This window comes from Nesoenas mayeri (assembly GCF_963082525.1).
Source record: "Nesoenas mayeri genome assembly, chromosome: 3".
In the NCBI taxonomy this organism is placed as follows: domain Eukaryota; kingdom Metazoa; phylum Chordata; class Aves; order Columbiformes; family Columbidae; genus Nesoenas; species Nesoenas mayeri.
In genome coordinates, this window is record NC_137544.1 from 87,652,704 (window position 1) to 87,670,335 (window position 17,632).

General features: G+C 46.5%; 1 protein-coding gene across 1 annotated transcript; it reads right to left on the bottom strand.

Annotated features, from left to right (window-relative positions):
- Nucleotides 1-3,509: 3,509 nt before the first annotated feature.
- On the bottom strand, nucleotides 3,510-16,217 carry CCDC167 (coiled-coil domain containing 167). Its single transcript, XM_080340945.1, has 4 exons — nucleotides 16,176-16,217; nucleotides 8,272-8,366; nucleotides 5,801-5,853; nucleotides 3,510-3,650 (listed from the first exon to the last, which is right to left on the bottom strand). The coding sequence occupies exons 1-4, from the start codon at nucleotides 16,212-16,214 to the stop codon at nucleotides 3,547-3,549; spliced, it is 291 nt and encodes a 96-aa protein (XP_080197071.1). The 5' UTR covers nucleotides 16,215-16,217; the 3' UTR covers nucleotides 3,510-3,546.
- Between the last annotated feature and the right edge of the window lie 1,415 nt (nucleotides 16,218-17,632).

The window sequence follows — 17,632 nt, forward strand, 5'->3', positions numbered from 1 at the left end:
TCAAAGTATGTATTCTTGTTGGGGTCTCCAACACTTCAGCTTATCAAGGCACTTGGCTGGCCACTGGCAGTTCCTGTACGATGGTACCCTGTTGGACAAAGACCAGCGCAGGTGATGAGTAGAGTTCCTGGCACAGATTTGATGTGCTCAGTGCCAAGGATTTCTCAGACTCTAGAAGCTGCTGTGATAGGGATTTCCCCTCCAGGTCAGTGACTGATCCTGAGCCAGCAGCCTAGGGTTCATTTGTGAACATATGTATGCCTCATGGTACTTCTGAGACCAGGGTGCTTTGATTCTTGGTACTCAACACTGTTACCCAAATCTTCAGGGAGGAAAGCAGCTGTGGGAGGGAAGACACAGGAAGGTTGGCATGCTGGAGATCTTTGGAGGAAATCATGGGAATGTCTGACCATTAAAAAGACCCAGGGCTTCAGTGAAAAGAGATCTTGACTTTGACCATCTTTGTTGGTCAGAAGAAATCCTGTCCTCTGACTATACCCACTGGAAAGGTTACCATACTTTCCTTTTTAAGTGTCAGAGTGGGCTTTGTAACCTTCCATGTCTCATTTGGCCCTAGAGCTGCATCTGGGGTGAAGGCACAGAGCTGTGAAACTCTCAGCATGGTATTTGTGTGCCAACAGACTTCTCCATGCACTTCTGTGCTGGGCTCAGTTGTCTTCTGCTGCATGTTTTACCTTCACTTCTGGCTTCCATGGCACTTTTGCCAGGTCTTCCACATAAATCAGAAGACAACACACAGTTGACTGCTTTCAGCCAAGCAGCAAAATTGCCCCTGCCCTGCCCTCCCGCCCCAGGTTGTTTTATTTTTTTGTTGTTCTTGGCTTGTTTTTAAACACAGATTGGCAGACTAGGGAGGAAACTGATTGAGGGGTTGTCTGAACTGTGCCTTAAAGGAACCTGTAGTTCTAGAATCTATAGCAGTTGTTCGGATTCTTGTTTCTTTCTCTCCACACCCATATGTACAATTTGAGCAAGCTTTATGTAGCAAGACATGGAAATTTTCACTTGTAGGTGATCTGCACGCCACCCAAAGAAGCCAGAACAAGGATGGCATGTTGTAGAAGTCCCACCTCCACCCTCTTAAGGCCCAGCATCATGTGTAGGTTTTGTGCTCATTCTTAGCACACCGTTGAATGTCATGTTACAAGTAGGTTGTGCTCTCTGAGCACTTCCATGTCTTCACAAGCAAATTGTCTCCATATACCCATGTATTAATTCTCCACAGTTTGGTATAAATGAGCTTAGCAGCTGCAACTCCTTGCAGCAGAGAAAATTATATGCAGGCTTGATCACTGCAGAACCATACCCCTGGCTAAAGGAGCAGCACAGAAGTTGGTGTGGTCTGTTAGACAGTGGAAACTGGAGGAGGTAAAGCTCAGGAGTGGCTACAAAAAGGCAGCTCTGAATTTTGTGCAGAGGAGCTATTCTATTTCTTTTTCTCAAGCTCTGGCCAAAAAGCAAGTGGGTCAAAGCTGTTTTTTTTTCCTCATTGGTGATTATTAGTTCCCAAACACAGTTCTACCAAAGCAGCTGACGGACTGCATGCTATTAATGCATCCTGTTGCTGTACTGTAGACCCCCTCTGCTCTCACGCATTAGTAAAACATATATGAAAGAAATGGTAACCCTTCCCACCAAAAGAACCATTACTGGCAGCTTTGTTTTAGCAAAGACGCTTCCATGAGGGATGAGGAGGCATCTTTCCCAGTGGGCAGTGAAGTACCTCCAGCCATGTGGTTTCCATACCTGTGTGCTTTTTAAACCAACCAGTATTTTGAGTCCTGCTGCTTCTTTGGGCTGCCCTGAGGCTGTTCCAATGCCAGCAAAGCATGCTGCTCCCTTTGCCAGGCTCCTTTGTGAAGTGCTGTGTCCTCCACTCAGGGCTTTGGTCTCCTGTGGGCTGGCAGACAGAAGGGTGAGTAGAAGTATACTAGGATGAGTATAGGCCTCTGAGGGTGTAAAAAAAACCCTGGTTAGCCTGCAGGCTTGCTTTTACAAACAGATACTTTCTGTTTACCCAACTGCCTCCAGCTCTTGCTGATTTTAATTTGCTTTTATTTTAAATTTAATTTTTGATGCACTGAACCTTGATTTTGAATTCCCCTTCAGGAAGGCAAGCATGAGCCACCATGCTACTTGCTTCCCTGCTGCAGGGTAAATACGGAGGGACTATGTTGGGAAGGGGGGTGAGGAGGGTCTTGCTGAAGGGAATGTTTATATACATTAATTGCACAATGTATTGTTATTAGGCTGTGTATCATTTTGTGTTGACTTCTCTGCTTTCATTGTCTCTTATTACCAATACAGCCCCTTTAGTTCACAACAGAGCTTGCTGACTTTGCTTCCCACAAATTTCTGGCAAGTGGCACGTGTTAGGGTGGAGACAGAGAAATGTCTTGCACAAGTTAAATTTTCAAGGCAGTCCCCTTTTAAAGGCTTTCCTGGTAACTTAGAGCACACTCAGGCCTACCTAATGTATGTCACTGGATCAAAATAAGGGGACAACATGGGACAGTCTCCAGCACCCCTCTGTAGCATCCTAGGCTGCTTTTCCACTCAAAAGAAGCAAACACTCAAGTAGATTCTGGGCCACAACAGAGTAATAACCCACTTCTGAAACTTTGCTGACCAGGGATGTTAAGTGCCTAACCCAGGCTAGGCTTACTGTGAGGCAGTGTGTCCCAGCAGAGAGATGGTAGGTGAGAATAAAGTAGTAGCTGAGAGTTTTGTTACAAAACAGGAAAAAAAGCAAAACAGGAACTTTGAAGGTCAAATTATTTTATTTAAAGCCCTGCAGAGGCAATTCCGTCCCTGGGAGTTGATATGATAGTCAATTCTCTTCTGCATTTGTCAGTTCTCAGAGGCACAAAAAAGGCTATCAAGCTCTGCTGCACTGGAGAGGTAGGTACATCTTCTCAGAGCACATGCACTCAGATCTCAAATTGGTTGCTACTTGCAGAAACAGAGATACCAACCTCCCATCAGTTTTTGTGGAGGTAGGATTCCTTTGGTCCTCTAAGTTAGTGTGGAGGAGGAAACATCTCCATTTAGCTCAGCTTTGATGACAGGTGCAGTCTTTAGGTCACGATATCCAAGTTATCCCTTGAGTCAAAGAGCTTGGTGTCCCTTCAGCTTCTGGCTGAGTCACAGGAACCAAGAAGGTGGCATGTATTCAACTAGGCTGGGCAGAGAGCACTTGCCTGCAACCACAGCGGTCCTGTTCAAAAGCAAGAACGTATTGCTTTCCTGCATCAGGCTGGGTGGTCCAGACTGCATACTGGGTAAGGCAGCACCTTGAGCTCTGCTTGACCCTATTCCCAGTTGCAAGTGTGCTGTAATTTCTGGTTTGTCTCCTGACCCCTTCAGTTCTCAAGAGAAAAAAACTTTCCTACAATGAGGCTTGAGGATAAATCAGAAGAGCAATTTGAAATGCTGATCCTCACCCTTGGGGGAAGCACAGCAGTGAGGAGGAAGAGTTCTTTGCAGGACAGTCATTTGGTCAGCAAGGAGAATTCTTGAGTGCAATCACATTGTCCAGCAGATGTAAATAAGAGCAATCAGCAACCCCATGGCCACGGCAAGGGCAGCATTCCTGCGATTTTCCTTACGAAGCGCACTCAGTTCTTTCTCTGGGAAACAAACAAAAGCTTTGCCTGTGAGTGTTCTTTGTACTGCAGCTACATCTCCTTTCAAAACTGTCTTAAAAGCACAATGCTACCTTGGACACTGGCAACTCTTTTGGGATCAGTATGCAAAGCTACTCATTATCAGATGTACTGAATAGGAAGTGAACTTGGTAACTCTCATCCTGTCAATCTCAGTAGCTATGCTTGGGAATACTTCAGTGCCAGACCAGTTCCTGTTTGCAAATGACCTTGTTGCAGGATCCTGCTACAGACAGAATAGGTCATTGGAATAATTGCTTGTTCCCTAAAAAATGAAGGAGACAGGGTAGAAAGTAATACTTTTTACTGTCTTCCAGATGTAACAGTCTGGTACCTCTGCCTTGTGCTTAAATTTACTTAAATACAACTGTGGCCACCTTTGAATGCTGCAGAATCTGACTTTCCTCTTTCCACAGAAGGATGAGTATGGAATAGGTCTGAGCCTGGATACCCGTTCTGTTGAGCATCTGCAGCTTTTTAGAGACAGGTTATTCTCCCTGGCCCTGGCTTACAAAAGAAGAAACACAGATGCAGAGAGAAGGAGGAAGTGGCTACCAAAAGTATGGAGTCCCGATCTCCAAGTCTGCTCTGTTCCCTTTACCAAAGGTGAGAACACCATTCTTGCTAGTTCTGTTCCACAAGACTTTGGTATAGGCAAGAAGTGAGGCCTACAGCATTACACATTGCATGGCCAAGCAGCAGTAGTTATTTTGCAGGGCAAGGCTGGGTGCAGACTGTCTCCAGAGCCAGACTGCTCTTGTTGCTAAACTCAGCTGCAGTGACTGAACCAGTTACTGCCTCTGCAGTTTGCACCAGCAGCCTCCAGGGGAATGCCTTACTACTGCAGGTTCCCAAACTGGGGCTGCTATCTAAAGAGGCTTTTAGCTGTTCTTTCTGCCTCCATTCTTCACATGCTACAAGCATTCTCATGCAACCACAGAGCAAACTGCTTGAATCTGCAAGGCTGTCGAAGTGGTAGGGGCAGGAGGTCACGTAACCCCAAGCGCAGCAGTGGCAGCTTAAACCGAAGGAGCAATGCCATTGTCAGCAACTGCAGTTCACGGTCTCGAGTGTGTCAGCTAGAATAAGCAGAGATTTAATCAGAGGCCGTGTAAAAAGGCTGCATGCACTGTCTGGTCTGTTCCAGGAGGAGCAGCCATCACCATAAGGTGAGGCTGTTGCTGCTGTCTGAGCAGCCTGTCAGCCTGCTCTGTTGATGCTTGCAGTGATGGCTGACTGCTGGTATAACAGGGTGGCAGCGATAAGCAGAGTCTTCTGCCATCTCTAGTGGCAGACCCTTAGGAAACAGCTTGGAATCTGCTTAAAAAAACCCTGTTAGTCTTCTAGAAGTCCTTTAACATCAGTTAAAATAAATTTGCTGGCCATGCCTCAGCTTTCAACTCTCCAGGCCTAGAACACTCCTGCTTCTTTCCCTTGTGTGAGCTCTGGTGCTTGCGCTGCTGCAGAGTGCTGTCAAGCAGTTATCAACACCAGTAGTCTTGAAGACATGCAAAGCAGCATCCTCAGGGGAATGGAAGTGCTGTAGCTCAGTAGTACTCTCATTTTAACTCTCTACAGCAGGGCTTGCAACAAGGAAAGACCCTGGCTCTCTGGAATTGCAGGTGGCACAGCAGTGTGGATCCCTATGCTTGTGTGCTGAATATCCCCAAAAACTGATGCAGCGAGAACCTTCCCCCAAGGAATGTATACTTTTCTACACTCCAGATAGCACTTGCAAGCTTGTTTAGCAAGCCTTTATTAAAAAAAAAAAAAAAAAAAGGGGGGGGGGGAGGGGAGGACGGTAAAAGCCACTCTAGTTAATCTGTTGGCTAAGACTTTTAGATAAAGATTGGTAATTTGAGGTATGTGAAATAGATATCTTTCCCTCTTCATTAGCTGATGCTTATTTTTTTTCCCCTATCATAGCACAGGTAAAGCAGGAGGATCCAGACTCCTATTATAATATGCTGACCATATTTCCCACAGTCTGTCTCCCTTTGGTTGAGCCTAAATTCAAAGGCAGAAGGCAGAGGTGGCAGGAGCTTGAAGATGAAGCTAAGCTGCAGCACTGATCCCGTCCAGCCCACAGGGACCATTTTTAATGAAGCTCTTACCATAGTTGTCAGCTTTGGTCATTAGTAAGTTTCTCTCTCTCTCCAGTGACTTTCTGTAATGAGAAGAGGAGTTCGTTACCTGCGAGGCACAACACAGCCTATTTCTTTTCTTGTATGATGGAAGAGACACTGTCCCACTACAGGGTATATCTGCTCATAGAATGAGCCCTTCACCATGGAGAGGTGACAGTTTAGAAACCCCCAGCTATGCAAGAGAAGAGATGCAACAGTTTTAGATGACTTTTGCATTCCCCCAAACTGCTTAACTTCTCTACTTTCAGGACAGTGTCAGTGTAGGTGAACAGGCTAGGAAGGGGTCTGTGTGTCAGAGAGCCCCTACTCTGTTCCCCCACGTGGGGTAGGAAGTTCTGCCACAGCTGTTGGATTGGGCAGGGTCCTTACACACTCTCTGTAGGATCCTGCACCTCCAGGACATCTGGCTCAGGGCTAGAACACTAATTCTTCTCGCTGACTGGAGCTGGGATCCCTTTGTCAGAGGTATACAATTTACACAAACTGGTCACCTCAAGGGAACAAGCTGAATCCAAGCCTAGTATCCACCAGTCAAACAACCTGTTATTAGACTGAAGACATAGGATAATAACAATAAAGAATAAGCCAGGCCAACCCAACTTTTGTCTTAAACTACACAAGATGATTAATTAATATACAGTTTAAAATATAGACGCAAAACAGATTGCCTGAAAGCAGCAGCATTTCCATTACAGCAGTGAGGACATGGTCACTCTTTTCAGACTGTGTGCATATAAATAAACATGCACTTACAAATCATCTCCTGGTTCAGAGTAGACAGTAAGTGTAACAGAGTTTGCTGTTCCCCTTGAGGCAGAGCAAGAACCTGTAGGAGGAAAGAGATCCAAATCTATGTGTACAGCTAGTTGAGTAAGGGATGGCAAGAAAGGAGGCTACAACAGGGCAGCAGGAGAGAAAAGGGCCCTTAAAGGCAACTGGGGAAACAGAGTGCAGCCAGGAGGCAGCGAGAAGTCAGATTTACCAACATAACTGAGCTGCTACTTAGAAACTCATCTTGTGAAGAGAGTCAAGGGAAGAGGCTTTGAGAATGAGACATGATGAAACCATGACAACTGAACTCAGAATGGGAAAGGAGAGCTCTCCTTTGTGTACTGCTCACTGAATCAATAATTTTGATCATGTTACCTTCCTCTGGGTTTTTTCGAGTGGTCTGGATTAGGGCAACAGAATTTCTGTTTCCATCTCCATACAAGTTGTAAAACTCAGAAAAGACCCCAGGAATTCCTAAATCCTAATTCTTTGCTCTACGCCCTGTATTTCAGAGAGAAATCATACAGATTAATTCCACCCTGTCAAGTTACCACAGCTGTAGGTTTGGTTGTTAGCCACCTCAGTACCAGATAAAGAATACAGAGAGTAAATGTAAGAATTTAGGCCTAGATGAAGGACAGGTGAGATGAGGAGCTAAAGAGATGAGGCACAGGACCCTGTCCAGATGTGGATCAGGATATTAAACCCCACTAAAGAAGGAGGAAAGAAAGAGAGAGTCTAGCTCAGGGAATAGCAGACAGAGCAAAATAACGGTGTGAAAAGGAAGAACAAAGAAGATAACTTGAGGCTGGTAAATACTGGCGTGTGAAGATGCCACCACTGCCAGAATCACTTCTAACTGTAGGACAGTACTGGAGAGCAGACAACAGGACCAACAGTACCACTCTCTGGGCCTACAACTGAGCTTCCAAGGCTTTGTATTAGGAGCAGTGAGATGCTGGTGATGGGACGAGTGCCCTCAAGCAGACACATTTGAGAATCAACTGGGAGATCTAGGATCTCTTGCTTCACACTCTAGAGAAATAGCAGGTTCTGCCTATGTCTGCTACAAAATCCAGATCAAAGTCCTTGCTTGGGTCTCAGCTCTAGAAGCCTACAGTTGCCTTTTCTGTGCTAGTGACAGATTTCAGGGGAATTGTCCCTCTTCCCAAGGAAAGCCATGTATCACTGCATCCCTACATCCAGACACATTTGTGATGCAGGCAAAGATAGAGTCATTGCCCTCAGCCCCTTTTCCAGATGCATCCCAGCCTGGCCTGGCCCTCAGCAGTGTTGTGGCACATCCCCTCTGACTGAACTCAGGCAGCTTCAGCAAGGGAAGAGTAGCAGTGTGCAGTGAAACTTGGCCAGACTCACAGAACTGTTTTCTAGCAGGCCAGGAGCCAGCCCTGCAAATGAACTGGTAAGTTTTGAGCACTGCTTGGCTGGTTGAAGTGCAGGTTAGAGTGATGCTGTTCATAAGATAAAGCTCTCCCCATCTACTACTGAACTTCTCACCCTGGCAAGTAAGCTCCAAGTCAAGGGAAAAGTCTTGTCATGGAGAGCCACATTCCCATCCCTTCAAGAGCCCTTTCTCAGTACTACAGCAGGATGACAGCCAGCTGAAGTGCACAGCCACAGCTGTGAAAGGAGGTGGGCATCAATACCTTCCTTCAGGGCTGAGCTTCTCCCTGCGCAGTTTCACATCCACCTCCTCCATGCTCTGTCTGCAGTGCGCCAGCTTCTCCTCCAGGCCATCAATCTGAAAAACACACCAGTCACCATCATGTCCTTTCCCAGCTAACGTGGATCCATCCCCACTCAGATGGGAAGGGTGACAGCTCAGCCACCCTACCTCCTTCCTCCCCAAATCAAGGGAGGAACAGCCCCAGCTCTGTGTAGAGATCACAGTATAGACAGCCCATCGCCTCCCAGATCAGCCTGTATTACATCCCAGGAAACAGTGACGTTGTAATCCCAGACACAGCCAAGCCAGTTCTAACACTCCCACTTGTGTGGCTGCCCTTTTTGCTAAGATCTGAGCCTGTTCCAGCCTGTTCTAGTTTCTTTGCATGTGACTCCACAAGCAAAGGTGTGATCTAGAGTATCTTTATGCAATTAAAAGAGGACAAAATGAGAGAGACTGGCCTGAGGGACAAGGTCTTCATTTAGTGCTGTAAATGGATGCAGAAGTTCATGGGATGGGACTACAAAGCACTTGCAGCTGTCTAGTTGGGAGAAGAAGGGACAAAGGGGAAACAGTGATACCTACCGTCTCTTCTGTCCAACTAAATCTAAATCAGCAACAGCAGTCTGCACAGTATGCTCAAGAGAGCATTCACCACCACATCTGCACCTCTGACTTGCACCAAGTTTTAGCAGCAACATGTTCCCTTGCAGAAAAAACGCTGGTAATCTCTTTGTGTCTCCTCCTCAGGATTCCTAACAGCCACCCTACCCCTGTGTCTTCCTGTGGAGGGGAATAACTGTGGATAAGTACAAGAAGCCTGATTTACTTGTGTCCAAATGGGTTGCCCAGGAGTGAATCCTACCACTGGCAACAGTTCTCCTGGGAATCATTCTCTTTTCTGCCTGGCAACCACAGCATAGACATGATTAGGAAAACTTTGTCTTTCAGGCTTGCTTCCAGCAGGGAAATAGTGGGACTAATCAGATAATGTGAACACAACATCCTAGCCTGAAAGAAAATGACCTCAGAGTCCTGAGGTGGCAATGACCTCTCATTTTAGCTACTTAGCGCAACACTCCTGCTGCATCTGGATCTCCAAGCAAGGCCAAGGCTGGCTAAGGTGGCTGGCAGCATGGCTTCTCTGGTGGGAGCCTTCTCAAACCAGAAGCTAAGAGGCAGCACAGTCCCAGGTAAAGTACTGAGGTGGAATGAGATACCAGATGCCTGGACATCAGCCCCAGAGGTGGCCCAGAGCACAAACTTTCATAGGCAGTGATATGGGAAACAAATCAAAGGTAGTGATCCCTAATTATTGCTGCTTTGGGGATCAGCTTTATCCTGAGCTCATTAGTAATCTCACACCTTCTGCTCAGGAAAGGCAGGCAAGCATTAAAAATAAGCAGGATGGGAGAAGAGGCTGACAAAGGGGAGAACAAAGCAGACTGAGAAAAGCAGTTTAGCCAGTTAGCTGGATAGTCTGTGCAAGGAGCACAGTAGAGTTTGGGAGGGGACCACACGGCAGTGTCAAAGCACCTCTTTATTAGGCAACTCTGCTAGGGCTGTTGAGATGCCAAGCTCCTCAGAGGCACCTGCACAGCTTCCCCTGAGCCCACAGGGAGCACCAAAGCACATCACCCGATCCCAGAGCACAGGGAGTGGTGCTTCTGTGTTTGGCAATGCTTGGGTTTGCCTGGATGGGGACACAGATTTTTTTTTTGAAGCATGTTAGCTGAAAATCCATTTGGGCAGGGCAAAGATTATTGTCCTCCTCCATATCCAGCTCTGCCAGTTAAGAATGTTAACTCCAGCTGCTCATCATTATCTGTCATCTGCTACAGCTCAGTCAGTGAGATGTCAGTCTGCTTCAGAGCCAACCAAGGACTTCATCAAGTCAGCTCTGACCATCCTTATCAGCAAATTAATGTAATGGCAGAGTGCAGCAGAATGGAGGTGGGTTGTCCATCCAGTCCAATTTAAGAATGACCATCTCTCTCACCAGTTCCTACCATTTGCAAATGACTGTGTCTCTGCTCCCTTATTTGCTGGAAACCCTCACATATACACACAACATGAGGTATTTCAGCATGTGTTACCTGTCCCCTCCTTAGCCAATTAAACTATTACAATGCACCATGCCTTCTCCAGAAACCCATTTAAAAATCATGTTAAATAATATAATTTAATGAGAGCTTTGGTTAGCCAGCTGCCAACCCCACAACTAAATAATCCATGTCACTATAGTTCCTATCCTCTCCTCCAGTACTGCTCCTCCTGCTCAGTTTGCAGTTGCTCTCACTAGTACATTCTCTGCCCAGACTTCCATCATTTTATGAGACATAACAAGGGGATATTCTGCCCAACTCTGCCAATGCTTTTACTTTCTGCTGACTAAAAATCTCCAGATTCCACATAATACTTTAAAAGTTTCAACTGTTTTTACTGCTCTTAAAACCAAAGTTGGGTCTCCTGCTGGAGAGCGATAATTTGCTAATAAACCACATAACCTAAAACTGCACCATCAGCTTTGCTGAGCTGGGGGCACAAGGGACAGAAAATAATTTTTAAAAAGCAAGGAAGGAGAAACAGATTGCTGAAGGAGCAAAATATTTTTCCTCCAGAACCTCACTATTTCTTTTCTTCAGGCTAGTCCGGGGCATTAGGGGTTGTAAGGATGACAAGAGTGAGGATCCCCAGATGTTATCCATTCCCTGTGCCTCTGTATCGCTACTTATAAATTAAGACAATACTATCTGCCTCTTGGAGGTGGCTCATTTACACAAGGAGCCTCAGACACAGACACAAACTATGGGCAGAGCACTATCTTGATATGTCAGTGCCACTGCCTCACTTGGGATTTGGAATCTGTTCCTGCAAGCTAGGACTCCCTCAGCAGCTCAGCCACTCAAGTAACCCTTCACTGTAGGGCAAAGGAAAGAGAGAAGTTGAAAGTAAGCACAGGAAGAAAACAGAGCAATGTCTGAGAATTACTGATTATTCTTTGGGCTGCTGGGGAAACTCCCAGAGGAGCCATAGCCTGTAAGGCTGTAGCATAAGAGAACCTGTAGAGCAGGGGTGTCAAACTCATTTTCACTGGGGGTCACATCAGCCTCACGGTTGCCTTCAAAGGGCCAAATGGAATTTTAGGACTGTATAAACGTAGGAGTAGTTACATTTATAAATTCTAGGAGAGCAATCCTAGAAGCAGGTGCACACCTGGGCTTGTTGTGGGTGGAAAGCTTTCCCTCCTACTAATACATGAGTTGGGGCATGTAAGTAGGCCTACTGGAGGCCTGCATGAAATTGAAGAGCTAAGCTCACCTAGCTGAACCATAACTGCACTTCACACTGGCTTATCTTTTTAGTGGCAATCTCAACACAGTGGCTTATAAATTGCAAAGACAAACCCTTGCTCCTCTCAGCTCTCTTCTCCATAAGAGGATCCTCGGGGACAGAGCTGAAATGCAGCATGCAGAAAGCTCACACAACAACCCCTCAGGTTCACATGGCCTGTTGCAGGGACACAGGACTTCACTTGCAGCAACATCTTTAAGTGGCACCAGATAAAAGGGGCAAGTGAAACAGGTGCTTCACATCTAGGCAGCAGCTGGGGGCACACAGAGCTGCCCTTCTGCTCCCCAAGAGCCATCCCAGAAAGTCAAGTCCCAGCAGCTTTGGATGCACACAGGGATCTAAAACCAGATGCTTCCCTCCCTCCAAAAGGTATGACAGGGCACTGAGCCATTTTTGTTGAATTCTGGCAATGCTTGCAGCCTGGAGACCTTTTTGAATCAGAGAGACCTGGAGTGGATTTTAATCCAAACTGACTTACAGGTTTATTACAAATCTCATTTGTTGGGACCATCTTGGGCAGGGAGCCCAAAATGGCTCACAAAAAGGGAGAGATAAAGAGAGAAGGAAGCAGCTTTGCTTACAGAGTTGAGCTGTATCCCTTTTAATACATTTTGTAATGAATTAATAAAAGCTTTTTTTCCAGCAGAAAGGCTAAAAGCCCTTTTCAAGAACTGGCATCCACCCTTCACTTTTATGAATTCCCTAATTAAGATACTGGCAAAGAGCCATATCACACATACGTCGACATCCAACAGCGTTAGGTAATGAGGTTTTCATCTTCTGACCCTCGCAAAACAGATCAAAGGCAACTGAAGAGGTGGAGACACAGAAAAAAACCCCTTCCTTGAGCAGTCTTCTCATGCCTTGTCACCTGCCAGCACACTTGAGCCGTTCTTTTCACACAAGAATTAGTGGTTCCTACATCCACAAATTGGGCTGCGCTACTAAAATCAGTCCAGCAGAGATGAGTTTTGTTTTAATTCAAATGCTAATGTACAGTTCACGGATACACTTGCATTTTTACTATGCTCTTGGAATAATTTTGCATGCTGGCAAATAATTTTGCAGATGTTGCACCCAACAGTGCGCTTGGGAATATTTACCAGGCAAGCTACTACACAACAGAGGATGATCCACCAGCAAAGTCTAAGATAAATCCTACGGATCAGCGTTGGTAAAGGAAGAAAGGCTTGATCCTGCACCTCCTCCTTCAGCCTCACAGCAGCTTTCCAGTCAGTCCTCTCACCCTCCCTCACAATACTTTCTCCAAACACACCCTCAACATTTTGCAGCTCAGGCACTGCCTGAGCACAGTGTGTTCTCTTTGCATTTAATAGCCCCCTTTTTTTTCAGTTGTTGTCTGAGCCACAAGTATACTTTTAAGGACTACAGCATCCTGTGGTAAGGAGATTTACAGCACAGCCACAGGTTATGGGAAAAAACAACCCTTCCTGTTTGTTCTGAGCTTGTCAGCTGCTACTTTCACTTGATTGCCCTTATTTTGTATTTACAGTGAATGTTCATTCTTCATTTAAAATTACAAGTATCATATAGACCTATACTGGGTCCTCTTGCAATCAAGTTTTCAAGCTTAAAAGGACCTGGTATGCTTAATTGTTTCTAGCATAGAAGTTTTCTACCCCTTTGATCATTCTTGTCACTTTCTTAAGCTTATTCCACTTTCATTGTTTTGCTACAAAATGGACCAGTCTTCCCAGTCTTTCATTTTCCTGATGGGTTTCCTTGAGAAAGTTCTGTGCAGCTCAGCATTGTCTATAGCGCTACCTGTTGAAAGACTACAGAGCTATATGAAAGGAGAAGTAGCAGGAGTTTAAACCACCACAATGTTACAGAGACACATTTATGTCAGTTTAAACCAGGTCATATCAATTACACCTGCAATCTGTAAGTGCAAGCTAATCTGATAAGTGTCCACACAAAAAATTGCATTAATTTAGCATCATGACTTCAGTTAAAAAAGCATGACTCTGCCTAGATTAGGCCTTTCAAAGCTAGCCATGCATCATGTCATATTAAAACTAATTTGGAAAGCTTTCTTTACAATCATAACAGCTCAGAAGGTAATACTGAACTAAATGAAAGTTTAAATTATGAAATCAATATCTTAGTTGTCATGCATACTGACATCGGAAACACAGCTCTCTCTTCCTCTGGCTTAAAGGGGTTTTGTTTTCTTCCTCCCTAACTTCTGTTCAGTGCCTTTCTCATCACTGCAAGGGGGAAGGATTTTATCTTTTAGTATCATCTTTGCACTGAGAGGTTAAGTTTTCATCTATAACACACCAAAGAATAGTTCTACAATCCTTTCAAAAGTAGTGTGTTCTATCATGACAACTTCTTTTTATATATATGTATACGTATCTGAAGATACCGCAAGTCCCTAGACACTTCACAAAAATTTTCTGTGGTAGCTAAAATCAGTCCCTTTTCATTCTGTGACCAGCAGGTCCATGACAGGGTCACCCTTTTTCCCATCTCTCTTCTTGTAAAGTAGGCCCTACCACCTCAGCTCTCCTTGTCTGTCACATCTCAAACAACGACCACCAAAAATCGATTCTTTCATCTCTCCCCACTATCCTCACTGAGAAAAAGCTTGGACAATCAACAGAATCACAGAATGTTAGGGATTAGAAGGGACCTTGAAAGATCATCTAGTCCAATCCCCCCACCAGAGCAGGAACACCGAGGTGAGGTTACACAGGAATGTTTCTAGCCAGGTTTTGAACGTCTCCAGAGAAGGAGACTCCACAACCCCCCTGTGCAGCCTGTTCCAGTGTCTATCACTCTCACTGAGAAGAAGTTTCTTCTCATGTTTAAATGGAACCCGCTGTGTTCCAGTTTGAACCCATTACCCCTTGTCCTATCATTGGTTATCACCGAGAAGAGCCTGGCTCTATCCTCATGACACTCACCCTTTACATATTTGTAAACATTACTGAGGTCATCCCTCAGTCTCCTCCAAGCTAAAGACCACCAGCTCCCTCAGCCTTTCCTCATAAGGGAGATGCTCCACTCCCTTCATCATCTTTGTTGCCCTGCGCTGGACTCTCTCCAGCAGTTCCCTGTCCTTCCTGAACTGAGGGGCCCAGAACTGGAAACAATATTCCAGATGCGGTCTCACCAGGGCACTGACTCTGGACAATCTTTGGTGGTTATATTTGGGTAAGAGTGCCCAGAAATGTCTGTTTCTCTAATGAAAGCCTAACTAGATGAAATAGACTGGAAAACTACTATAAACTGAACTCCCACTCAAAGAACACAGAAGGACACTCACATCTACAGTACCAGCTGATGAAACATATAAGACAAGCCCCAAGTCCCTTCCATGGCCTTTCTACCCTGGTTGTCTTGGTCTGTTGTACATGTGCTCATCTGAAAGACTTCAGGACACAGAGGTGACCAGCGAGGTTCACTGGATTGATTCTGCCCCATTTCAGCCATTTGTCTGGAAGGCGCAGGCTTTTGCTGTCCCCAAAGTATCCATAAGCCACAGACTTGAACTATGGGCACTCTCTCCACTGCCTCTTCTGAAATAGCCCAGACAGCATTGGTCAGTGCAGCAGCTGGAATGAAGTCGGCTTCAGAGAGACCTTAACTAACATGCCTTGATTTGTTAATACACATACAAAGCCAACCAGCAGCCCTCCTGCCACTCACAAGGTTACAAAATGCCTAAGCTTAACAATGAAAAGGTAGCTTTCAGAAGGAAGGCACACTCTTAAAAATCAGTATTTTCCCTTTCTCCTTGCTGTGAGTTACCAGCATCTCAGGTGCTGGTTTATCATTGCATTCCCCACAAGCAGCAGCCTGCGCCCAGCACGCTGCTGCCTTTCACCACCACGTGTGCAGGCCAGGCTGCGCACAGATTTGCTGGCTGGGGCGGGAGCTCGCCAGGCAGCGCCGTGGGCACACGCACGGACCGCTGCGCACTGACCGCTGTGCCCTGCCCGGCCTCAACGGCTCAGCAGGAGCAAGGGCACCAAACGCCACCACACAGCCAAAAGCGTGGGATGAATCACAGAATCATTTTGGCTGGAAGGAGCCATTAAGGTTGAGTTGAAGCATAACCTAACTCTAGCACTAAGCCACATCCCTAAGAGACTTGTCTATGCACCTTTTAAACCCCTCCAGGGATGGTGACCCCACCACTTCCCCAGACAGCCTGTTCCACTGCTTCACAACCCTTTCTGTGAAAAAAAAAGTTTCCTAATATCGAACCTGAACCTTCACCAGTTCAGTATGGGACACCGAGCTTTGCGCTCACGGGAGGGGCCAGCACAGGCGAGGGCTCAGCCCCCGCCACAACCCTCGCACATCAAGATGGCGGCCGGGCCTGGCAGCAGCACAGCCCTTGGTCACAGCAGCGCTCCCGAGCCCCTCGCTGCCCCAGCCCTACCCAACACCCACTTGTGAAACGCTTCAGCAGCGGCAACAACTGCCTCACCTCACCCAATCAAGCCAAGCCGAACCGAGCCCAGCTATACCCCGCACCACCGCCGCCCCCCTCACCTCCCGGGCCACGCTCAGCCTCTCTCGCCTCCTGCCCATGGTCCCCGGCCCACACGCAGCTGCGCATGCGTAGGCAGCCGCTCGGCGCCACCGCCACGTCCGCGCGGCCGCCGCCATCTTTGTGAGGGACTGCGCTGTGGGGCTGCCGCCGCCATCTTTGTGAGGGACTGCGCTGTGGGGCTGCCGCCGCCATCTTTGTGAGGTCGCTTCTGCCCGCGGCTCCTCCCGTGGTCCTGCCCGGAGCCGGCGCCTGCGGGTCCTGTATTGCTGGTGCCTCACCTGGGAAGAAGGCGATCTCCCGAAAAACCGAGACACCAACAGTACTGCTGTTTGGCTGCGAGTTACCACCACTGAGAATTTCTGATTGTCCTTGGGGCTTCCTTCCCAAACATGAGCTTAATGCTAAAGCAGCTGCAGGAGAAGGCAGCTCTTTGTAGAATCATAGAATCATTTCAGTTGGAAGAGACTCTCAGGATCATCAAGTCCAACCATAACCTAACCTAACTCTAGCACTAAGCAATGTCCCTAAGAACCTCGTCTAAATGCCTTTTAAACACCTCCAGAGATGGTGACTCCACCACTTCCCTGGGCAGCCTGTTCCAACGCCTGACAACCCTTTCCATGAAGAATTCTTTCCTAATATCCAATCCAAACCTCCTCTGGTGCAACTTGAGGCCATTCCTCTCATCCTATCACTTGCTTCTTTGGAGAAGAGACCATGTGCCAGGAGACAGCACTTTGTGCACATTAGCCAGTCCATCGCGAGGTGCTAATTGCAATGTTACGTATGCATGGCAGCTTTTGTCCTCACCCAAGAACGCTTTTTATGGAACACAGCTATTTTGTATTAGGGAAAAAAAACCCCACAACCTGAAATGCATCTATCTTCAGGGTAGGACATGACTGCTACATGACAGAGAACAGTGGAGCTATTTGCTGACCAAAATAAAATGGAAGGTTGGGCAGCAGCAGCATGTACCAGACACACAGACTGGATTTTCATTTTGGCTAAATGCCCTCTGCTGACTGAAATTTTGCTAGGGTGGCAGGAACACAGACACCTGTCATAGAAGTAGTGATAATTCTAATACCTAATTTGTGTATTATGGAGCCTACGCTGCTGAAACCAAATGAGACAGAACTCCCACATCCAAGGTGAGACAGTTTTCCCAGCAGAAGCAGCTCAGCCAGAAAGCAGTAAAGAAGCTGAGTAGGACCCAACCAGCATCCCTGGGAAGGCACAGCACCAGGGGGAGGGAGAAGATGAAGAAGGGGGAGAATGCTATTTTTCCCCTCTTAAAAGACTCTCTTAGTGAGTGTAAATACAATCTTAAAATGCATAGAAGTTTGAAGAAAACCCATCTGTTATGGTTTGCAATGGAATGAAATAGCCATCAGTTCAGCAGAAAGCATTTTCTGCTTTACAAAGGTGAGTATTGATTCAGGGGAGGACTGTC